The sequence below is a fragment of the Capricornis sumatraensis genome, chromosome 5 (genome assembly GCF_032405125.1).
Source record: "Capricornis sumatraensis isolate serow.1 chromosome 5, serow.2, whole genome shotgun sequence".
NCBI lineage: Eukaryota > Metazoa > Chordata > Mammalia > Artiodactyla > Bovidae > Capricornis > Capricornis sumatraensis.
In genome coordinates, this window is record NC_091073.1 from 44,990,536 (window position 1) to 45,016,519 (window position 25,984).

A 25,984-nucleotide genomic window follows, 5' to 3' on the forward strand; every position below is an offset into this window, starting at 1 on the left:
ACTCTCTTAGCAACTTTCATATGTTTCATACAGCAGTATAACTCTAGTGCATCCCATAACTGTACAGGTGTTGATTACATCCCAAGTACTTATGTATCTTATAACTGGAAGCTTGCACCTTTTGATTGCCTTCATTTAATTCTTCCTCTCCCCATCTCTGGTAATGAATGTGGTTTTTCATTTTGTTTTTGCTTTTTTGTTCCATATATAAGTGAGAGCTTAGCATAATGCACTCAAGTTCCATCCATGTTGTCGCAAATGTCAAGATTTCATCCTTTTTATGACAGAAAAATATTCGGTTGTGTTTTAAACCACACTTATTTTTCCTTTTTTAAACATGACTTTTGAATGAAGTATAGTTGCTTTACTTTATAGTGTTGTTATTTTCTACTGTATAGCAAAATAACTCAGCATCCATACACATATATCTCCTCCCTTTTGGATTCCTTTCCCATTCAGGTCACCACAGTCAGTACATGAAGCAGAGTTCCCTGGGAAGAATGGGAAATTGATATCGAGGCATATACCCTGTTGATACTATTCTGTATAAACCACGTATCTGTAGACAGACACTTAGGCGGTTTCCGTGTCTTGTCTATTGTGAATAGGCTGCAGTGAACACAGAGGTGCAGATATATTCTGCTGTTAGTGTTTTTGTTTCTTAAAGTTGGACTCTGATGTCACATTTGGGTTGCTTTTTCATGAAAGTCTACATAAGATACACAGGTTTCATGGATGGAATTTTCTAGTCTTTAAAAATTGTCCAACAATGTTCACTTAGATAGAAAGCAGTAAGAAACTTGCCTTGCACAAGTTCTTTGACTTTTCTTACTACATAAGTATCTGGCACCTTTACTCGGACATTTTTATATTGGTATTTAAACACGTGTTATTTTCAAAAACAGTATTTAGGCATATGTTTTTAATTGTAGTGGGAAGCTCCACTAATGACTGCTTACAAAGCCACATAAGTCTCTTGAAGATTGTATTCTAATAGGAAAATTTATGCTGTGAAATGCCTCTGCCAAGAGCGTCTTTCTGGATAAATGGTAACTCACTTAACCATTGAATCTAATCCTCATGGTTATATCAGATCTCGTTGTAATTGGTTTCAACTTGCCTGAAACTCTAACAAACAGTATATTGTTATGAAATATTTTCTACCTGAGTAGATCTTGAATTTCTGGTGAAATTTCTTCAAAAGAAAGTTTTCTATGTTTGTTTGCTACTGAAAGTGAATAAAACAGCCTTTTCTGAAATAGAAGTTGGGAGAATCATGGTTCACTATTCCCAGAATTTCTTAACTTTCTGTATCTAAATGTCTTAGGAAGGATTATAGTATGTCTTTTGTGTTGTCAAATCCCCAAGTATCAAATAGCTCTTTAGTTGTTATTAATAAGTAATGATGTTTCAATTATTGCCACAATTAAGCAAGCTTCTCTCATGGCTTCCCTTTTCTCTGGATCTTCATGGAGAGTTAAAGGGAATTTGATGAAGATATTGGTTGTCAAAAAAGTCGCCATAGGAAAAACTTACATGACAAGTCATTGGAATGCAAACAGGAAATCTTGTAACTGTCTCCACTTTGAATAATAGGAATGATTTGTAGTTGTGCAGGCTGAATGCTCGGTAAATGTTACACTTAGCCTATGTAGTTTACTACTCTGGCTGAGGTTGAGAGGCTGGTATTCTGGCCTTCTACTCTTCTAGGACTGCCTCATTATTTTTTGTGTACGGTGAGCTGGCACAATAAACAAACACATACATACATAGGTACTTGTGTAAGTCAGTAAATGCAATGAAGGGAGGGAGGAAGGGAAGGAGAAAGAAAAGTAAATTTTGTCCTGTCATCTTTTATTTCTTGGTTTGCATTATCAACGTCTAGTCTATGGGTGAGATAGCCCACAGCCTGCTACAAATATGGTCTAAAAGCTAAGAATAATTTGAATTTTTTAATGACTGAAAGAAAAATGGCAAGAAGAATATTACATGAACAGCGAAAGTTGTAAGATTTTTAGATTGCAGTGCCCACAAATAAAGTTTTATTAGAACACAGCCACATTCATTCACTTACATTTGTCTGTGGCTGAGTTTGTGCCACAGAAGAGTTAAGTACTTGCCAAAGAGACCACTCAGCCCATAGAGCCTAAATTATTTGTTATTTGACCTTTAACAGAAAAAGTTGGATGACTTTTGTTTAATAACTGTATAATTGTAGAAAAATTAAGAGTTCTGAAAGAAGCTATTGTCTAGGATGTAGCTATAATACAATAATTTATAATGATGCTTCGTATAAAAACATCTTATTTAGTCTCCAGTAAAAAATGTCTTGTTATGTCTATTAAAATTTAAACTAGAAACCATGCTACTTGATTATTTTCCAATTCATTACTGCTACTATGCCCCTAACAAGGAACACAGGTTGAAACAATGTATTTTTGTTGTTGTTGTTGTGCTCCCTATTATTTATTGGTTTTGTGTGTGTGTTTTAAAATCAGCGCTTTTTAAAATCTGGTAGTATTATTTGATATTTTGTAGAATTTGGGGTTTAGGTTTTTTTTGTTTGTTTTTGAGATTAATTTTTAGTGTTAAGATGATGGGTATTTTTACTGTTCCTTAGTCTCTTTTTTCAGTCTTTAGGAAAGACTAAAATAGCAGGCAAGTATTCTCATAGGATTAACATTTCTGTTTTAACTTTGCCACCTACTCTTATACCCCGGCTATTTGTTCAAAGTTGACTATAAAGTACAGTGAAGAGATTTGCCTGTTTCCCTCTTGCCTCTGGAGTTATGAAAATAGTTAAGTGTCTGGGTCAAGTTTAGACACATTTGTCAAATTTACATTTTTAGCACTAAATATGAATCAGAATGACATGTGGTTTCTGATGAAAGAGAGAATGTTCTTGTGAATGGATGTTAGAGGTTTAGGATGATTTAATGCCATTATGATTTTTTAATGTATGGCTGATACGTGTAGTGCTTTGCCAAAATTCTTATATAGTATGTACTGTTTCATGCTTCGTACTAGCTTCTGTTTAACTGGATGATTACTAACTTTGAATGTTGGCTCCAGTAAGTCCTTTGGAAATGTGGAGATTTGAAGTGTGTGCCACATATGTGAGTAAAGCCTTAATATATTTGCCTTGCAGCATTACAGGGTCACTGCCTTTATAGTAACTAACCAGTTCTGACAGTCACATCCTTTGAAATGTATACCTAATGAACTGCAGAACTAGGCATTTTGATTTTTACAGAACTCCCTAAACTAAAAACACCCAAGATGTAAAATCTGATAGCTGGAGCCATGCATTTGACTTCAGAAAAGACGACTATCAGTTGTAAACTGTGCGTGTCAGTTACTCTAAGGATAATGTCTAGTCTAGACTTGCCCTTTGCTTAGAAGTAAGGAACAAATCCCTTTATAAGTCACTGGTTTTTAATAACATTGTGGTTCATTGCTTTCCAAATCAGAATCTAGAAACATCTGAGAGTTTACCAAGGATTCTACAGGGATTGTCACAGCAGGAAATACTAATAGAACAGAGTGGAATGATGACTGAATTGAAAGGGGAAAGATGATGGATTATGGTGCGATGACTGCTTGATCATGTAGAAGAGTAGCAGAGGCAATATGTGAAGAGAAAAATATGCAAGAGAGCCCAGATTGCGATGGTTAATCTAGAGACAAATGTTCTTATTTAAATTTTACTTTTAAAAAAGTTTACCAAGAATAAATATATGATAATTGCTGCAAAATATTTTTCAAAAGGCATAAGTCTTTTCCTTTAAGCTGCTTTTCAGAGAAACATTCTATTAAAGATAGTGTGAAATCTCACATAATCATTATACAAATTTTGGTGTTGCTAGTTTGCTGGAATTATTTATCTCTTTAATATGCTACTTCTTATGCAAATAAGTACACTTTTTCAAGTTTTGGAACTATTTTATTACTAGTATAGTGATGCTAATTAAGGTTATTTACAATGCTTATCTTTTGCCAGGTATGTTATTGAATCTCATCCAAACCTTGGAGTTACCCTGTGAGGAACTGTGAGAATGTAGTCTCCATTGAGAGCAAGGATATTTGTCTGATTTATTCATTGGTACATCCTCAGAATAGCACATCACTCAAAGTTGTCACTCAGCAGATATTCTTTGAGTGAATGAGTGGATAAGTGGCATTTATCCTCCAGCATGTTTAAACTGAAGCTCAGATAACTGAAGATCACATTGATACTGAGTGTATGATACAACCAGAATATAACCTTTTGGTATCTGATTTCATATTGTGAGCATTTGTCCTCTTCAAGTTAATTACCTCATCCACCATCACCACTTTATTTACCTTTTATGAAGTTAAAGTAATTTCATTTTGTTGTTGTTTAGTCACTAGGTTATGTCCAACTCTTTTGGGACACCAGTGGACTATAGCCCGCCAGGCTCCTCTGTCCATGGGATTTCCCAGGCAAGAATACTGGAGTGGGTGCCATTCCCTTCTCCAGGGGATCTTCCCAACCCAGGGATCAAACCCACATCTCCTGCATTTCAGGCGGATTCTCTTACTGCTGAGCCACCAGGGAAGCCCCATTGTCTCATTTTACTGTGAATTAAATGTTTCCTCACATATGTCAGGAGATATTTGCTGATGTGTTGACATTCAACATTAGCTCAGCACTGCTTTGTTAGAATAACATCACTCACTTTTGCCCATCCACACATTGTCACCAAGTCGTACGTGTGAAAGAGATACATCTCAGCAATGTGACAGAGAAAACCTGGAACAGACTGGATTTGTTTGTGAATTAACCAGTTAACCTGTGAATCTCGTATCTTTTTATGTCAGCCACCGTATATTTAGGGTTGAAGGAGGTAATATTTTGGGGGGAGAGGAGAGTACTGAAATGGAAGAGTAATTCATCTCACTTTTTGATGTATTACTAAACCTTTGTGCCTTTTAAAACTTGTGCCTTTCACCAGAGGAGATGGCAATGATATGCTCTTTATTACTGGTGCTTTTACTATTTATTCACTAATATAAGACATGTGCAAGCAAATCTAAATCCTGTAGGTTGCCTTCATTTTAACCCTCACTCTTTCATGAATGTAAAAAAATTTCTAACCCAAAGACATTAAGTTATAAAGTCTTTTGTCTGTGTTTTAACAAGAAATAATCACACTATGTTCTTGTTCCTGATGCACTGCCGAGTTTCCCTGAAGCAGACTTAGCAGCCTCTGTCCCTTAGAGAAACTCTCATAGCCTATTACTCAGCCTGGCCAGCCCTCTCTATGTGACTACCTAAGGAGGTACATATCCAGTTGTGGGGGTGGTCTTTGTTGAAAGCCGGTTTTGTTTTATTTTGTTTTTAAGTTGTATGGAACTGAGAAAAGTTTTCAAATTGTTGAAAGTGTAGAGAGAGATTTAATTTGGAATATGAAGTGTAGTGTGAATTGAACCCAGAAGGTTTGAAAGTGGATTTTCTGAGGTGAGTCTGTGTTATTAGAGTTATAAATGTTTTCCTTAGTTGTATGCATATTTTCTCTTTCACTAATGTAGTGAGCACAATAATAGTCCCCCAAAGATTACATCCTAATCCGTGGGAACTGCTCTCTCTGCTCAGGGTCCCACAAAGCCACACGTGTAAACCAGACTGCGTTCCTTTCTAGAGTTCAAAATCTTTTCCAAACTCACACAGTATTTGGAAAAATTAAGTTCCTTCCTGATGCTGGGATGAGGTACTGCCTTTCCCTGCCATTTCCATTCAAAAAACACCTGTTTGTTCCTTCTGTCTGCTAAAACAGAGTCTCATACAATGTAGCATAATCATGGGATTGACATACTATCCATTTAGCATCATTCTGTGGTTTTAGAAGCAAATCACACATCTACTCTTATTCAAGGGGAGGAGTTACACAAAAGGGTGACTTAGGAAGGCTCTTGTTAGAGTAGGTCAGTCACTTCCCAGATACATTTATGTAGCTCCCTTTGGCATTGATAGGGAGGATACATTACCGACAGAGAAAAAAGGCTGGTTAGGAGACTTGGTTTTTTATAGGCAAGAAATGATGAGAGCCTAAATTAAAACAGGTCCTAGAAGTCAGAGATTGAGAGGGATTATCAAGAGATATTTAGGAAGAAGAAAGGACCTAATAGTGACTAACTTGATTTGGGAAGAGTAGGCAGATGAAAAAAAAGAAAAACGTGCCTAGGGTGTTTTGTAAACATATGGTCTGTCACAAGGATGAACAGAAGTACCATTCATTGAACAAGGGAATATAGAATCAGCAATCAAATTTGGAAAGTAGTGGATTCCTTTTGAAGGGCACACCTGTCCTTTCCTATGACCTGTTATGATTAGAAGCTGAATTTACCACCTAAAATATATTATCTCATTAAAATCTCATAGCAACTGAATGAGAGAGAATCACTATCCCCATTTTAGAACTGTGTAAACTGAGGCTTTGATAATTAAATGGCTAGCTTATGGTTATGAAGCTATTAGAAACAGTAACTAAATTCCAACCCAGGTCTGTCTCCCACTGAGTTAGAGATTCTGTGGACCACTCAGATGGATAAGCCAAAGAGGGTGTTGTTGCGGATACACTTCAGCAGAGAGGGCTGTGCTAGAGATGCAGATACAGAAGTCATTAGCTATATAGGTGTTAGCAGAATCCTTGACAGTTCTTGAGGTCACTCTAGGAACTATGCAGATAAGGATTTAACTCTGGGAAGCTCATTTAAAGGGTAGGAAAAGTAAAGATTATCTAGTAAGAAAATGGAGAAAAAGTGATCTTAAGGTAACAGGCAAATAAGAATTAGTATCATGGTGACCTCAAGAAAAGAGAATAGCAGGCAGGAAAAAAAGCCGTGGCCAAGATCACCAGTTGTGACAGTTCTGTCCGAGTGCCGTTGTAATAGGTTCATTTCCTCATTAGCCTGTCTTCTCGAAGACCAGTGAAGCTTGAGAGGAGAATAACCATTTCAGTGGAAAGAATGGGTTGTGAACAGGAGGAAGTAAGAATGGGTTAGCATGAGCAAGTGTATTGAGAGATGACTAGATGAAGAGGGAAACCTCCTCTTTTTACCAGAGCACCCAAAAATGTAGGCAGCCAGGCCAGCTTCTCTATGTGCTTTAGTCTTTGCAAACTATTGTAGAAGCACCCATCTTATGGTAAAACTGGTGCAGAAAATAAACTAATTAATAGTGACCATAAAATCCATTAATCTCTGATGAGTAATTCTTTCCGCAAATTTTAAAGGATTAAATAGAAAGAGTTAGCTCCTTGCATCATTGGAAATTTGGTTGTTTCATCCTGTGTCGGTTCTATAAACCCTTGCATACGACAGATACCTGCATGGAAATCCATTTATTTTAAATTGATACTGTAAATAAAACATTCATAATACAATACAACAAAAGATACGGAAAAGTAATTTGTACATTTTGGTAATTTACACAATCCTAAAACATTAATGTTGGTGATTCCTGAGACTCTATTTGAGTATTCTTTTTAGCTGTGTCACCAGGAAATAATTATAATAAGCCATATGTTAATGGAATATCACTTGGTCTAATATTAGATTTTTTTTCTAAATCATTATAGGGAAAATTCGCTTTGAGAACCAGAACATATTATACTGTAACTTATTAAACACATTTTACTACATCAGATATATCATTAATAGATATTTTGCATGAGGACAGAAACTTTAATTGAAAAAATAATCAAATCAAAAATTTTAAATGGCGCATTTTGCTGTATTCTATTTTTTGGTAAGTCTCAGCTAAATCAAAGCTTATAATTTAGTCACTCCTTATAAAATTGTCAGATCAGTAAAATCATTGGCCTTAAAATTTGCCCTAGAAATCTACTTCTCCATTAACTTATCTAAATATGTAACTCCCAAAGCTTTCCACAGCAGTAATGGGTACAAAGCATGTATAAAATCCTAGCTCCTACACATGGTAGTGTGAAATGGGAAATTAAAATTCCCAAAGATATTCCTACAATAACCAATTCCAATTATGTTTGGGATTTCTCCTAAACCTTGTTGCAAACAGAGTAACTTGTTAGACTAGGCTAAGGATTAGGAAATATGCTTTAACTTCAAAAGACCTATGTTTCAATCCTGCTATGTACCATCTACCAGTTTTATGTCTGGGAGCAAATTATATAACATCTCTAAGCCTGCTTTTCTTAATTGCACTACTCTATGGATGTATTTTAAAGATTAAATGAGATGATGTGTACAAAACTTGGAGTGTACTGCCTAACAATTGGTAAGCATTTGACAGGTACATATATGTATGTATCTATACAGTGTGTGTATATATATATAAATTGACATCAATCATACTATCTATACATATATATGTTTGTGAATACACAAGTATTTTTGAATTCTGTTGCAAATTCTGATGCCATTAACTAGAATAAGCAGTGAACAAAATACACAAATGTCTCTTTAAAGTTTATATTCTTGTGGGAGGAAACAGGCTATGAATAATATGTGCATAATTATTTTACAGCGTTTTACAGCATTTGAGTACACTGTGTTAGGAAAAGTAGAAAGGAAGCAAAACCTTTCATGACAGATCATAGATGAATCTGCCTGGTATAAAAGAACAGTAGGTAATTTATGTAACAGAAAAAGACTCACAATAAGGAAGGACAATTTCGGAACACTGAGAATAAAAGTATACTGTTTGTAAAGTTTATAGTTCAGTTCAGTTCAGTCGCTCAGTCGTGTCCGACTCTTTGCAGCCCCATGAATCGCAGCACGCCAGGCCTCCCTGTCCATCTCCTGGAGTTCACTCAGACTCACGTCCATCGAGTCAGTGATGCCATTCAGCCATCTCATCCTCTGTCGTCCCTTTCTCCTCCTGCCCCCAATCCCTCCCAGCATCAGAGTTTTTTCCAATGAGTCCACTCTTCGCATGAGGTGGCCAAAGTACTGGTTTCAGCCTCAGCATCATTCCTTTCAAAGAAATCCCAGGGCTGATCTCCTTCAGGATGGACTGCTTGGATAAGGTTTATATAGGATTTTGGCTTTGATCTTGAACAGCCTTGTCAGATTTGTAAAGCAAATACTATATCCACATGTTATAGAAAAACACAAAGGATTACAGGAGGCAGGTTTGTTCAAGTTCACACCATTGTCAAGTTTAAGACCAGAATAAGAATAGTGGACACTATTGCAGGTTTGGGGAAACAGGTATATGTTCTTTTCAGTAGTAGTGTGGAGATTGCCATTAACTGGGCTGTTAATGAGTAATGTTTATCTACTCTTGAAAGCTAACAGCAAAAAGAGAACCATCATAGAGCACAGTTACACTTGTAGTAAGCATTCAGCCTATGGTAAAACGGTACTAATTTGTTGTATTCCTTCTAATGTGAATAGCATTAGGCAGACTCAGTAGCAGTGTCCTGAATTATATAGTAGCTTTCAGTTCAGTTCAGTTGCTCAGTCGTGTCCGACTCTTTGCGACCCCATGAATCGCAGCACGCCAGGCCTCCCTGTCCATCACCAACTCCCGGAGTTCACTCAGACTCATCGAGTCGGTGATGCCATCCAGACATCTCATCCTCTGTTGTCCCCTTCTCCTCCTGCCCCCAATCCCTCCCAGCATCAGAGTCTTTTCCAATGAGTTAACTCTTCGCATGAGGTGGCCAAAGTACTGGAGTTTCAGCTTTAGCATCATTCCTTCCAAAGAAATCCCAGGGCTGATCTCCTTCAGAATGGACTGGTTGGATCTCCTTGCAGTCCAAGGGACTCTCAAGAGTCTTCTCCAACACCACAGTTCAAAAGCATCAATTCTTCGGTGCTCAGCCTTCTTCACAGTCCAACTCTCACATCCATACATGACCACTGGAAAAACTATAGCCTTGACTAGACGGACCTTTGTTGGCAAAGTAATGTCTCTGCTTTTGAATATGCTGTCTAGGTTGGTCATAACTTTCCTTCCAAGGATTAAGTGTCTTTTAATTTCATGGCTGCAGTCACCATCTGCAGTGATTTTGGAGCCTAAAAAATAAACTCTGACACTGTTTCCACTGTTTCCCCATCTATTTCTAATAGGTCTAATTTTAAATACTTACATTCTACTTTATCTTTTTCAGTAATAACCAGAACATGATTTCAGTCTATAGCTTGACTTAATTACATCTCAAATTATTTTTTATTGCTTGAGCTAAATGTTAATTTTTTAATCAAGAAAATAATAGGTGAGCAAAAAGAAAAAGGAAGAAAAAGCAATCCTAGTTCACATTCCCTAATATGAAACTAAATGTATTTCAGTGTTCAGAAGTATGTGAATAGGAAAAGGTAATATTCACATATATTAATATATTAGGTAAAATGGCTTGCAGAACCTTGGATCACAGGGAAATCCATAGTACTATTGCTACAGTGAAACTTAAAAGTCCTCAAAGTAAGTATAACGAATACAGGTTATAAGTAGCCTTAGGTAACTGCAGGTCAGATTTTCTGACTGAAGTAGTTCAAGTTAGAACAGATTTTACCATCAAAGCAATTAAAAAAAAAAAAAAAACTTTTGAAATTTAGAGCTGCAGAAAAAAGATTATAAGCCCACATTACAAATACAGTGTAACCCCCTACTTATATAGAGGGATTATAATATAAATACTTTTTTTACTCTGTAAAATATCACAAATATCTCTGCTTGACATATTTGGGGGAGAAGGGAGGAGTATTTTATTTTAGTATCACGATTCTCAGAAATATTGTTATTTACATTTTCTCACAGATTTATTGGATCACAAAATGGGAAAACACAATTGTAGACTGATTTTACATGTGGTTTGACCTGGGCCCCAGCTTCTTTTTTTGGAGTTTTTGGCTCTGTCCTCCTTAGCTGGGGGCAGAGTTAAGCTTTGGTCTTAGGTCAACTTTCTCATTTTTTCAAATGGCTTCAGAAATTCCAAAACATATCTACAGACCAACCAATCAACCCTGATGAATAGAGGTCATATTGGATTCTCTTTAATCTTCCTATGAAGTGTTTCTATTTTTTATTATTTCCATTCAGACTAAAAGACATCCTTTAGCATTTCTTCAAATGTAGGGAGTCTGCAGGCAAAAAAACTTCTAAGCTTTCATTATCTAAAATGATTGATTTCATCTTATTTTTTAAAGAATATTTTCACTGGATATAAAATTATGGGTTAACTTTTTTCTTTCATTAATTAAACAATGGTTATTTCGTTGTCTTCAGATACCATTGTTTGTAATAAAAACATAATGCCTTTTTTCTCTGGCTGCATTCAGAGATTTCTTTCTGTAAATTTTCTTTTCAGCAATTTAAATATGATGTGACTTTTATATCTGTTTAGCTAAGATCTCATGGAATTCCTAGATCTACAATATATTGAGTGAGTGAGTGAAGTCGCTCAGTCATGTCCAACTCTTTGCGACACCGTGGACTGTAGCCCACCAGGCTCCTCCATCCATGGGATTCTCCAGGCAAGAATACTTGAGTGGGTTATTTTTCATTAAATTTGGGAAATTTTCAGCCATTATTTTTTCATATAGCTTTGTCTTCCCCAGTCTTCCCTTATTCTCCTTTCAGAACTCTAATTACATGTACATAAGACCATTTGATGATGTCAGCCATGCCCAAAAGACTGTTTTAATTTTTTTCTCTATGTTCTTGCAACTGGACAATTTATATTGATCTCGCTTCAAATTCACTGACTTTCTACCCCAAACTGCTATTAAGTCTATAAAACTGATATTTTATTTTAGCTATCATAATTAAGTTCTAAAATATCCATTTGACTTTTTATAGTTTTTATTTCATTGCTGAGTGTTTCATATATTTTCATTTATTAAGACCATATCTTCTTTTCATTTCTGTTTTGATTTAATTTTTTAAACATAGTTATAAAACTGTATAATAGCTGCTTTAAAGTTGTTGCCTACTAAGTTCAGCATCTTGGATAACTTTACTTCTTTTTCTTCCTGAAGACCATCCCTTGATTCATCCAATTTTTTCTCTTCCTCTCTCTCTCTCTTCATGTACAATACTTTTTGTTGTTCTTGATCCTGGACATTGTAGACAATACCTTGGCTTTAGGTTCAATCATTCAGTTATCAGCTTGAATTTGTTAAGACTTGATTTACTCTGTGTTAAAATTCTAGTGCTAAAGTAAGTCACTCTAATTTAGCAGGACACAAACTCCACATTCTCTCCTTTGTATGTGTTTTCAGATCTTGGTTACAAGTAGTGTCAGGACAGACTTAAAGTACGTCTTAACTATAGAACATGGCACTTATTCTTACAGCATCAGCTTTTTTGTGTGTCAGCTGCATACCAGAAGTTCTAACAAGGTGTCAGTGTGATCCGTATATTCGGATAGAGCCAGAACTACAGTTTAATGCAGCACTGCCTTTCTCCAGAGCTGCTGCACCCATAATTTGTCTGTTCCATACTCCTATTAGAGGCTGCAATCCATTAAGCCTTGGGAGTGTCCTCCTGCAAATACATAGCCCAGTAATCAACCATAGACCCATAGGAGATTGCCACGTGGCCTTCTAGAACCGCTTTTCTGGACAGCTTCCTCTCTTGATACTGTGTGCCACAGAATTAGTTTACTTCCGCTGCCCTAAATTCTCATACCTGCCTTCTCATCTCAGTGGGATGGCTCTGCTCTACTTGGACGCCTGCTCTCTGCACCTCTGTTGAAAAATTGTTCCCAGGTTGAAGGTGGAATAATCATGAAGACTACCTTGTGAACTTTTTTCTTCTTTTAGTCTTTTGCTGTCAGTTGTTCATTACCTAGAAAGTATTAGCTCTATAATTCATCCAGTTTTATAGTTACTTCTTGCAAGAAGGATATTCTAGTCATAGCATCATGACCAACCAACATATTGCCCTCCAGAAAGATTTTTCAAAATGCATTTCTACCAAAAGTATATGAAAATGCATGTTTATATCCATACCAGCTCTAGGTTTAATATTATTGTAATGTTTAGAGATTAAGTAATTTTTTAATATCATGTAGATAGATATATGTACTTTTTCATATATGTATACTTTTATATACTATATATATATATATACACTTTGATTTCCAAAATATCTGAAACTTTTTGTTATAATTTTGCCTGGGGACTCTCCCAGAATACTTAAGTATATTCCAAATAAGTCATTGGTTTTACATATTCATAGAAAAGATGTTATTTTAGCTGAAATTAGGCAGAAAAAAATCAAGAGATATTTGAAAATTAATTTAGCAGCTTTTTGGGGAATTACAGACAGCTACCAAAAAATGAAATATATTAGAAAGAATTACATTGTTCATCTTCTGTGATTTTCAAATGTTTGAGCAGATATATATTTATTTTTTAAAGCTTATTTAAAATTAGCACTTCTAAAAATGATAAATCTGTGATCTGACATGGAAATAAACATCTAAAATTTTTTGAAACTATCTAATTTTTTGAGTGAGGTGGACTGAATACCAACCACACTTTGAGAAACTGTTTGTAAAATAGGACCTGATTTCTAAAAGAGCATGAGTGGTAGGTGCTTGGGAGTCAAATGAAGTTATGGTATCAACAAATAAACTTGAAAGTCACTGAATACTACATTTTCTTCACAATGCAGAAAAGTATTTGAACAGTTCTGAAAGGTTCTGGAGTAAAGAGCAAAGAAACCTATTTAACTTAGATTAATCTAGTACTAATACATGGTGCAGTGGTAAAGAATCCGCCTATCAGCGCAGGAGACACAAGAGACACCGGTTCCATCCCTGGGTCAGGAAGATCCCCTGGAGTAGTAAATGGCAACCCACTCCAGTATTCTTACCTGGAAAGTTCCATGGACAGTTGGAACCCCGTGGGCTACAGTCTATGGGGTCGCAGAGTCCAACACCACTGAGCACACTGCACACAATTAAAATCCAAGTTACTTAACTCTGCAAACTTTTTAACATTATCACACTCTGGGAGATGCAGAATAGAGAACATTTGTTGGTACAGTCAACTCCAAGGACTTCCCATCAAATAAAGATATTTGAGACGCCTTTGATGATTTAGTAGGGCCCTAACTACCCGAGAGCTGAAGCTACATGTGTCACCATCACGGCATTTAAATTACCTATTGAGTGAGACAGGCTCTGCTAAACGTGAGAGAATGTGCTGGATGACCTAGTTTAGGAATATACATATATATGTAGTAAATTGGGGGCGTACATGAATAGAGTCACCACATCTTAAAGGTGTATTCACTAAACTCCTAATAGAAATTTTATAAACTTATGGTTCAACTATATTCTCAAGTTTAAAAAATACTATAAATACTAAAAATACTATTTAAAAAATACTATTAAAAGCATGTAACAGCAGTTTGATAACCTGATTGGAAAAGGAAATCTTTTATGAGTTTATACTGTAACTAGTACAAACTAAAGCAGCCAATTGTTAAGATCTAATTTAGAGATTAACAATGCAAGATTTCTCATCATCATATTATCTATAGAGGGTTCATTTACTAAACTGAGCTTTTGCAGTTGTTTTTCTGGGGGAGCTTTAAAATATATTTCTTAAATTCAGTATACAAATTGATGTAGAAGACTATAAATAAATAAGTATTTATAAAATATAACAATTTTTATCTTTGATAATAATTTTAATTAATAAATGCTAGAATTGGAGAAGGAAATGGCGACCCATTCCAGTACTCTTGCCTGGAAAATCCCATGGATGGAGGCGCCTCGTAGGCTACAGTCCATGAGGTCACAAGGAGTCAGACAAGACTGATTGAGGACATGAGAACTGATTTCCCAGCAGTAATTTACCTCTGAAGTCATGCAGAGGGCTACTTGACATTTAGGGACACTGTGGTGAAGATTGAGAAAAAGGAGGAAAGAATTAAGTATTGGACTTTGGAATTTATATGTTTGTCTTTACTAAATTGAATGAGGTCCCTCCTTACCTGGTACAAACTGCTAGTAATTATGAACACCTAGAATCAGATTGGCTATGTAATTTGCAGGGTCTGGTACAACATGAAAATTCAGGGCTCCTTATTTAAAATTATTAAGAATTTCAAAGAGGTGACAACAGAGCATTAAAGTAAGTATGAATCCTTCTGACCACAGAAATATGTGTGACTGAACAAGTCTAACACCCATGAAACCAACCCTGATTGGAATATTTTTATAGAATAACAACCAGGTTTATGAAACTGACTAAATCTCATTAAGGAGGCAGAGTTCTTCTAAATCTCCAGGCAACCAGAAGCCCAGTGGCAAGCACACAGTTCGGCAGAACAATTTCTAGGGAAACCTCTAACAACTAGTTTAGATGAGACTCAGTAGTTAGATACACATAGGACAGTTCAGATAACCTCCTGGTAATGAGTTTTTTTAAACTATGCTATAAATACAAGCTGTTCTTTTATCTGGAGACTATGGTAAATTTTAAAGATAATACTGCTATCATCTCTTGCACTACAAAGAAAAAAAAAAAACAAACCCTAGATGGTATACAATATATAATACAGGAAATAAGGTTATAATACAGGAAAGAAATTTGTCTGGGAAATTTTCTTAAAAGATTCAATGAAATAAAAGAAAATTAGGAGCACTCATGTGGGTTGATGGCTCTACTGTGGTATCTTTGTATATAAGTTTATACTGTGCAGCTCTCCTGTGTGTCCTGCTTGATTCATGTCACAGTGCTTTATTGTTTTCAAGGCATGCCTATTATGTATATCTCATAGATAAGACAGTTGGTCTTCAGAAAAAGTTGTGACTCCAATCATGTAAAAAGTTGAGTTAGTGGTCGAGCTAAAATATTTTGCACTTACTGAGGGTATACTATGTACTAGACATCATACTAAGCAGTTTCCATGTATTATTCGTTTAGATTTATTAGAACTTTTTCAACAGAGAGTGACTTTGTTTACACTTTACTTAAACTAGTTAAAAATAGTAAATTTTTGTGTACTCCACTGGGAAATGTAGGAGGCAGCTTCAGATATAGCTGAGTTTGTGTTGAAGTGATGTTTTCAGGAAATTATCTCACCATCTTTCAGCTCTGTCTTCCTCTTTATTGTTTGTTCTCAGATGGAGTCTGTGCTTGTGGTGGCAGGAATGACCTCCAGATTTACAAGCCTTTAATAGTCCTGATCTCAGATAGAAAGAGGCTCCCACCTATCTAATTCCCAAGAAGGGCTAAGCCTTGACTTGTTACTATGCCCACTCCTGCATGAATCATAGGGGCAAAGACATGTTCTAATTGCACAGACCTAAGTCATGGCATCTCCCTGGGGCTGAGAGATTCTCCACTCCTTAACTGTGTAGATGGAGAATGAGAGAGGTGTTGTTTCCAAAAGTTGTCTCAGGGTGCTATTTCCAAGAAAGGGAAAGTGATTCTGGATAGACCATAGTAACAGAGACTCATTACAAAATTTATCATTGTAATTTATATTTACACACAAGCAAACTGAGGCTTAAGGAGAAAAGAAAGACACTCTGCTTCACTGTAATTATATTGCAGGCATGATGCTTTTCCTGAGGAAATATAAGGTATTGTATATCCCAATCCTTCAGAACAATAAAAGAAATTTATGTTATATATGTTCAAGGAATGACTCACTACCTCCAGAAGGAAGACGTTTGTTAACTGTATTATCATCTTCAAGCTAATAGATTCAGAGATGACTTTATGTAGACATAAGTAATTGGGAATTTTATAGACATTCTGGAATACATATTTTCTAAATGACTAACATTTAATGGGTACCCACTATTAAAGAATCATTTTTTAAAAAAAGCAAATTTTAGACTTTGAGCTCTTGAGACATTAGTAATTTTTTTCTTAAACCTATATGTAGAAATTGGTGGAAGACAACCTAAATCCATTTATTTACTTAGTAATGAGTGATTTCGCCCAAGGATACCTCAAAAGTATTTTCTGTATATGGAACTGAGGTTTTGTGAATAAGTTTGGAAAAGAAACCAGAACTGTCTACCATACATTTTGAGAGAAATTATCCAATTAACCTGGGCCAGCTTAGAGAGTAGCCATGGGGAATTTCATGTATATTGGCTTGGTTCCCCAACTGATTGAAATGACAGATTAGCACTTGACAGCTGATATGTCCAACCAAGCAACAGTTTACAGTGTGCCTTCATAATGACTACACTGAACCAAATTAAATCTGTCTCTTGAAAATCTGAACTGGAGACTATAGGAGTCAGATAGTTTGTAAGAGGAACAGAAATACAAACACATCTAGAGTGGAGCCTTGTCAGTGTGTACACACTGGAGTTGAGATCGCTGTTTCTGAGATTACAAGTACTAGAGATCCTGACCAGTCACCTAAGTTTGTTGGTCAACTAGGAAAACTACTGCTGTGTCTTTTAAATAGTCCCATCTCAGCAAGGTCTGCAGAGTGGTGAAACAACCGAATAGTCATGGATAATTCTAAGCATCACAGTTTAAATAGGATAATCCTAAACTGCAGGGTGTTCAGAGAATGGCAGGTAAGAAGATCTGATTTTTGAATTTGAAAAAGACCTACTTGAACGTAGTGCTCATGTTTAGACCAGAGAAACAGAGTGTGGAGGGTATAAAGATATACTCAGAGAGATCTGAGAAAGAGATTGAGTACTGTGTATTCTTGGCAGCTGTAGAAGAAAGGCAAGCAGATTCTTTACCGTCTGAGCCACCAATCTGCCTGCAGAAAAAAGGCCAATGAATAAAACAGACAGGCGGTAGAGCTATTTACACTCAACTAATGAAGAAATTTTCCAACCTTTTGCTACATGTTAAAACTGATCTTGGATGATAAAATTGTAGTGGTAAGATATTGTAGGCAAGGTTTCATTGGATAATTAGGTATTCTTCAATTTAAAGTGTTATTGTCCAGTTTTATAAAAACTTTCTTTTTTAGAAAATTAGACTAATTGTCAGAGCTGGACTTACCATAAACTTTAGAGTTCTTCATTTGTAACTGGCTTCCCTGGTGGCTGAGAAGGTAAAGAATCTGCCTCCAATTCAGGAGACCTGGGTTCTATCCCTGGGTCAGGAAGAACCCCTAGAGAAGGGAATGGCAACCCACTCCAGTATTCTTGCCTGGGAAGTCCCATGAACAGAAGAGCCTGGCAGGCTACAGTTCATGGGGTCGCAAATAGTCAGAGAGGACTGAGCGACTAACACTTTTACTTTCACTTTTAAGTGTTTGGGAAAAAGCCAAACAGCTCTCTTTTTTGTGTTTATGTATTGTCTTACTTAAAATAGGGCCTCCCTGGTGGCTTAAAGGGTAAAGCATCCACCTGCAATGCAGGAGACCCAGGTTCAATCCCTGAGATGGGAAGATCCCCTGGAGAGGGAAATGGCAACCCACTCTAGTATTCTTGCCTGGAAAACCCCAGGGACGGAGGCGCCTGAGAGGCTGCAGTCCATGGGGTTGCAAAGAGTTGGACACGACTGAGCAACTTCACTTTCACTTTACTTACAATAGTAACCCTATTATAAAAGTTCAAAGTCTCAAAGTTCAAAATCTGAATTGTTAATAGTGATGATTCTCACAGGATTTAAAACTATTCCATTCATATTTGAATCCACAAATTTGAATGACTATTCTAATTTATGTATATGAAAGCTTTATTATGTAGAATGAGAACAAATGTGTTCATTTGTGACACACTGATGAAAAAGGGACCAGTATAATGAACTCTGGAGGTATGCTACCTCATAGAGTGTCAATTCAAGTATAAATATGAAATAGTACAGGAATTAAAATGCATATTTAATTCCTTGGAACAATGTATTTTTATCATAGATCCAAGCACACAGTAGGCATCCATTAAATATTTGTTTCTCTATAGGGATCTTGCATTTCTATGATTTTTTTAAACTTAATTTTGCAGTAGAAACTGATACTTAAATTACTGATATTTAATATTTAACTGATTTTTTGTAAGAATTTCAGATAAGTTGATGTTTTACTAGGTAGAAACTGTATTTTTATCTTTTAATAATCTCTCAAGGGAAATCTACTCACATTAACAGTAAAACAAAAAGGAACTAAAATAGGAAAGCAAACAATAAATAAAAGTAATGTTCTAACTTTCATCACGAATGAGTCAAAAGTAAGTTTTTGCTTCTTATTAGCCTAATTTTATAGCTGTTCATTGTGCTCTATTTTGTAAATGGCTGGAATAAAATATGTTTGTTATAGGAATTTTTCAGAAGAAATGATTGTTTCTGTACAATAATGTTCTCATACCCTGGAGAAGGGGATGGCTACCCACTCCAATATTCTTGCCTGGAGAATTACATGCTCAGAGGAGCCTGGCAGGTTACAGTCCAAGGGGTCGAAATGAGTCGGACACGACTGAGCAACTAACACATACATAGTTAGTTAAAACATTAGGTAAAAACAGTAGTCAGTTCTCTCATTTGAGAATACTTAATGAAATTATTTCCAAAGCTGATAGTTTTGGCTTTAATCAAGATTCCCTTTCACGCAGCTTGACTTGAGATTGTGCTCAGTTTCCACTCATAGCTTTTGCACAGTCTCCACTCAAGAAGTGTTCATTGCTGCCATGTGACGGACAGGAGGCCTGGCGAGCTGCGATCCCTGGGGTTGCAAAGAATCGGACACAACTGAGCGACTGAACTGAACTGAACTGAGGATGACACTGGTCCTTGCAAGCTTCAGCCGGAAACCATAAAACTGTTGTGACTTTAAAAAAAAATAAAAATAAGAAGTATGGTTTTAGAAAGGCAGAGGAACCAGAGGTCAAATTGCCAACATCTGCTGGATCATCGAAAAAGCAAGAGAGTTCCAGAAAAACATCTATTTCTGCTTTATTGACTATGCCAAAGCCTTTGTCTGTGTGGATCACAATAAACTGTGGAAAATTCTGAAAGAGATAGGAATACCAGACCACCTGACCTGCCTCTTGAGAAACCTATATGCAGGTCAGGAAGCAACAGTAAGAACTGAACATGGAAGAACAGACTGCCTCCAAACAGGAAAAGGAGTACGTCAAGGCTGTATACTGTCACCCTGCTTATTTAACTTCTATGCAGAGTACATCATGAGACAGGCTGGGCTGGAAGAAGCACAAGATGGAATCAAGATTGCCGGGAGAAATATCAGTAACCTCAGATATGCAGATGACACCACCCTTATGGCAGAAAGTGAAGAGGAACTAAAAAGCCTCTTGATGAAAGTGAAAGAGGAGAGTGAAAAAGTTGGCTTAAAGCTCAACTTTCAGAAAATGAAGATCATGGCACCTGGTCCCATCACTTCATGGGAAATAGATGGGGAAACAGTAGAAACAGTGTCAGACTTTATTTTTTTAGGCTCCAAGATCACTGCAGATGGTGATTGCAGCCATGAAATTAAAAGACGCTTACTCCTTAGAAGGAAAGTTATGACCAACCTAGATAGCATATTAAAAAGCAGAGACATTACTTTCCCAACAAAGGTCCATCTAGTCAAGGCTATGGTTTTTCCGATGGTCATGCATGGATGTGAGAGTTGGACTGTGAAGGAAGCTGAGCGCCGAAGAACTGATGCTTTTGAACTGTGGCGTTGGAGAAGACTCTTGAGAGTTCCTTGGACTGCAAGGAGATCCAACCAGTCCATTCTAAAGGAGATCAGTCCTGGGTGTTCCTTTGGAAAGAATTCCTTTGGAAGGAATGATGCTAAAGCTGAAACTCCAGTACTTTGGCCACCTCATGCGAAGAGTTGACTTATTGGAAAAGACTCTGATACTGAGAGGGATTGGAGGCAGGAGGAAAAGGAGATGACAGAGGATGAAATGGCTGGATGGCATCACCAACTTGATGGATGTGAGTTTGAGTGAACTCTGGGAGTTGGTGATGGACAGGGAGGCCTAGTGTGCTGCAATTCATGGAGTCCAAAGAGTCGGACAGGACTGAGCGACTGAACTGACCTGGACTGAACTGATGATCTTTATGATAACATGACCTAAAACAAAGATAGTTTTACACCCTAAACTTTCACCTAGCCACGCACACAGACACCACATACACAGACAGAATATCACACAAATCCTTCCCTAGGTGTTATAATTTCAAGGCTTTAATTTTAGGGGTTTTGGTATATACTATTCCCATAGAAGTGTACACTATTCTCTGTGCTGAATTCTTAACAGAAACTAGGAAACACCTCCAAGCGCCTTCATCTATTTTCAGTTGTGGTGTGTCTCTGAACTATATGCCTAAATGTTTTTCCACTTCCAGTTTATACCTACATTAATTATCTTCCAAGAAACTAGCACAAATTGGTACAGAACTAATTCTAAAGAAGTTAATCGATGAAACAGTAAATTCTAGGTTTCTTAATTATGCCTAGAGCCTACAAATCTTTAGGATTTTTATGTATTTTTAAGTATGGCTTAAGAAGTGAATTTTGTACTACAGAGTGTAGTTTGAAACTTTAACATTTAGGTGCTTAAACTTTGTATCCTTGTAAAGTTCCAAGGATTGTTTGGACAAAATCTCTTAGGTCTTATTTTTCTGTATAAACATCACTATTATTATTTGTAGGTTTTAATTTTTTTAGTTGGTAAAATCTTAGAGTTTAGTTTTTATTAAGAATTATTTTATTGTACAGTTAGATTCATAAAATAGAAATTATAAATAATAAATGGAATTTTTATGTCAGAGTAATGCTTAGCTATGTAATTGCACAGCTTGAGATGTGAGGTTTGGGACTTGTAGTATTGGTTTCAAGTTTTTTCTTTTAAGTGAAAGTCACTCAGTCATATCTGACTCTGCGACCCCATGGACTATACAGTCCATGGAATTCTCCAGGCAAGAAGACAGGAGTGGGTAGCCTTTCCCTTCTCCAGGGGATCTTCCCAACCCAAGGATCGAACCCAGCCAGGCCTCCCGCATTCCAGGTGGATTCTTTACCAGCTAAGCCAGAACGGAAATTCATCTCTAATAGACTCCTAGTTGTTAAGTCCTGTACGATTCGGTTCAAGTATCTCTTCTTAGTGACATTTCTCAACAGAATTAAAAGATGCTTTAGTGTCTGTTGATGATAATGCACCTGTCAAAATTATAAATTCACAGTTACATGCTCGTACTTTAAGAGAGTGATGACTTGATATTCACAAAGCAACTCATTAGTTATTTTAACAGGAACACATTTTGGTGAGGAAATATATTTTTACTTTCTCAAAGCACTCAAAAATTTACTTTAACCTCACATGACCAAGTTGCAACTAGTTTTTTTTAAACCTAAAATTTAAGTGCTTGGTAGAATAACAATTATATGTTTAGAAAATGCTTATGTTGCAGATGAAATTTTCTTAACTAAATTTTTTGACATAAGTAACATTTCTGTATATATTGCATTTACTTAGACATCTTCGTTTTGGCAGTCTCTAATTGAGAAATACAAGTACTTTTTAAAGATGTAATAACTTATTTATTTTTGGCTGCCCGGGGTCTTAATTGATGTGCTGGCACTTTCTCAAGTAGTGGCAAGCCAGGGTAATCTTCTGTTGCAGTGCTCAGGCTTCACGTTGCAATGGCTTCTCTTTGACCTCTAGGGTGGGCAGCTGTCGGTAGTTGCCTCAGTATTGTGGCCTGAGGGCTTAGTTGCTCCATGGCAAGTGGGATCTTCCTGGACCAGGGATCAAACCTGTGTTGTCTATAGCTGCAAGCAGTAGACCACCAAGGAAGACCCAAATACAAGTACCTTTTTATTTACTTAAGTTCACTTGACCCATCTAACTTGAAACTTTCACTATAGTTTAAATATTCTAAAGAAACATGCCCAACTGAAAACGATAATCATGAAAATCATAGAATTGTTCCATGAATCAGTTCACTCACTCAGTTGTGTCCAACTCTTTGCGACCCCACGGACTCCAGCACGCCAGACTTCCCTATCCATCACCAACTCCCGGAGCTTGCTCAAGTTCATGTCCATCAAGTCGGTGATGCCATCCAACCATCTCATCCTCTGTTGTTCTCTTCTCCTCCCGCCTTCAATCTTTCCCAGCATCAGGGTCTTTTCCAATGAGTCAGTTCTTCAGTTCTGATGGCCACAGTTTTGGAGCGTCACTTTAGCATCAGTCCTTCCAATGAATATTCAGGACTTATTTCCTTTGGGATTGACTGGTTGCATCTCCTTGCAGTCCAAGGCACTCTCAAGAGTCTTCTCTAACACCACAGTTGAAAAGCATCAATTCTTTGGTGCTCAGCTTTCTTTATGGTCCAACTCTCACATCCATACATGACTACTGGAAAAACCATAGCTTTGACTAGACAGACCTTTTTCGGCAAAGTAATGTCTCTGCTTTTTAATATGCTGTCTAGGTTTGTCATAGCTTTTGGTGCCCACATCTGAAATAAAGCCACAGCTAGGTTTCTGCTTTTAAAATTATTTTGAATTGTGAGTGAAACATTTTACTATGTCTAAACTCTCTGCAGCTACAGATCGAATGCCAATTTCTAGTACTAGTGATTTACAAGACAATGATTACAGAAATTCATTCATAATAATTTTTTCTATAATAATATTTTTAGATAATAATTTTTTCTCATAATCAAATCATTATATGTCAATGTTAACAGAAATATGAAACTGTCACTTTATAATGTTGGTTAGGAGGAGTAATATTCTTAAGGGCTAAACTTAAAGTTAAGACTATTTCACATACTTGGTTCTGAAACAGAACTTTTGACTTCATACAACATTTGGACATTCTTTTCTTCTCTCATAGTTAAATGGCTTTACTGCACATGTGCAAAATGTAATAAAATGTTCCTATTAATTCCTTTTGAATTAATCTCAATTTAAACATATAAGACTTACAGTGAAATAAGAATATTGCAAATGGTAATAGCTCAATGTATACAGTCTCATTTTTGATGACTAAGTAATTATATAAATAATATTGTAAATTGTTAAGCCAGTAGTCTTATGTCTAAATGTCTTTGTTTCCTACATCTCATTGTTTCTTTCTCTTAGATCGGGGTACTGTGCAGAAGGTGGTTGTTCTTCCTACTAACAGCTCTGCTCGCAGTGAGCTCATTCTGGAGGAGTTGGAAGTCTTTAAGGTTTGAACATCTATTCTGTTAACCTCAGCACATGCATGTTAAATGGAATTCTGTAATCTTATGACCACTTGGGAGGAAAAAAAATTGATAAAAGATCAAATAAATGAATGTTATAAATTTTTGAGAGTAGGAAATACCAGATAAAATGAGAAGAATAGAACAAATATTTTTCTGAAGTCATTTTTTACATTTCAAGTTATCTTTAAAAAAATTAGTATTTTAGCTATCATCACAACTTGAAGAATTTTGATGTCATCATTATTTTTTTTAAATGAGTTCTTATGGTCAAGGTCTAGACTATCTGCCCTGAAAGGGCTTTTATCATTTGCTTCACAAGCCACTGAGACCCAAATAATTCCACATTATTGATTGTTAGAAAAACTTTCTCATATTTTTTTGCCAGGAACTTCAAGAAAAACTGCTTTGTTCTCTCTTGTTTTATTGCTTTCAATTCAAATGTCACTCCAGTTAAATAAAACAAACATTGTTGTCTCTTTAAACTTAGAACTTCATGTTCCGTCTTGAAATTGCATTGTTTATTTTCTTTGTCCTTGAATTTGGGTTAAAAGGAAATGAAAACACAACAAAAAAGGCATAGAGGAAAATTCAGGCCAGGTGATGCTAGTGGTAAAGAACCCTTTGCCAGTGCAGGAGACATGGAGATGAAGGTTTGATCCCTGGGTCGAGAAGATCCCCTGAGGAGGTCACGGCAACCCATTCCAGTATTCTTGCCTGGAGAATCCCATGGGAGCCTAGTGGGCTACATAAGGTCACAAAGAGTCAGACATGGCTAAAGCAACTTAGCACAGAGGCTCACATGCGTGAGCCTGGGAAACAGGTACATGGTGTCCTGAAAACCCTTCTCTCCTTAAGGTATAGGTCATTAAATTGATAGTTCAAATGATCCCTCTTACCTGCATTTGGAAAAATGAGTAAAGCACAGCCAGATTTTGAAGAAACTTTGGTATGGAGTCAATTCACTGCAAACTTACATTTCTTACTAAAGTAACTAAGAAACAATGGTCATGGACACCAAAAGACCGGAGTGAGCTTGTACTGGAGTGAAAATAGCACTTCAAAACTCCTCACTGCAAACTATTGCTAATCCAGAAAGTTGCCTTGCTCAGTTGACTGAACTCAGAATGTATTAATGTATGTTCCCACAGTCACCAAAGATACTGTATTTTAAGCACATAAGTAACTAGGATACAATGATGTTAGATCATGCTAATACATTTTAAATATGAAGAAATATTTTTTAAAAAGCCAATACAGAATCTGAGTAATTCTGGCAATTTCCCATTATGTTATTAAAGTTACAATTTTTAATGTTAGACTAACTTTGGCATCAGGTTCCTTGTGATTAGTGGATTAATATTGTGCTCATAAAATATTAACCATGTGCATTCAAGTGCCATTTCTATGCCTTGCTTTGTAAAGAAATGTCACTGGATTAACCAAAATCATATTTTACCAAACAATACATTTCTCATTCAATTCAATAGGGGCAACATGAGTGGCCAAAATAGTATGAAGTGTCTTATTCAGTAGTTTTCTTGAAGATAGCACAAAGATTGTATTTCAGCACTTCATTTTTAATTCTGAAATATCTTTTTTGATAATTGGAAAATGTTAATTGAGTTTGACACAAACCCAAACATATACTCTATGGAAAGGTCTTAAAAATGTGAGGTATTCTGATCATGTGCTAACTACTTATGATCTGTTATATGAGTTATGCTGGTGTTATCATCATAAAGAATAAACTCTCAGTGGAAAAATAGAGTCAGTCCAAATGCATGTGGGAGGAAATCAACCCAAGAGAGACTAAGGATGCTTGAGCTTTCTTCCGGATGTGTGTGGCAGTGATTGATATGGCTAAACTGAGAGACACAGT

General features: G+C 36.3%; 1 protein-coding gene across 1 annotated transcript in view; it reads left to right on the plus strand.

Moving 5' to 3' along the window:
• Positions 1-25,984, plus strand: part of SEMA3C (semaphorin 3C) — a 206,530-nt gene that overhangs the window by 157,460 nt on the left and 23,086 nt on the right. The window contains exon 13 of the mRNA XM_068972571.1: positions 23,999-24,087. Coding sequence (XP_068828672.1) covers positions 23,999-24,087 — 89 coding nt within the window. The remainder of the gene's footprint in view (positions 1-23,998; positions 24,088-25,984) is intronic.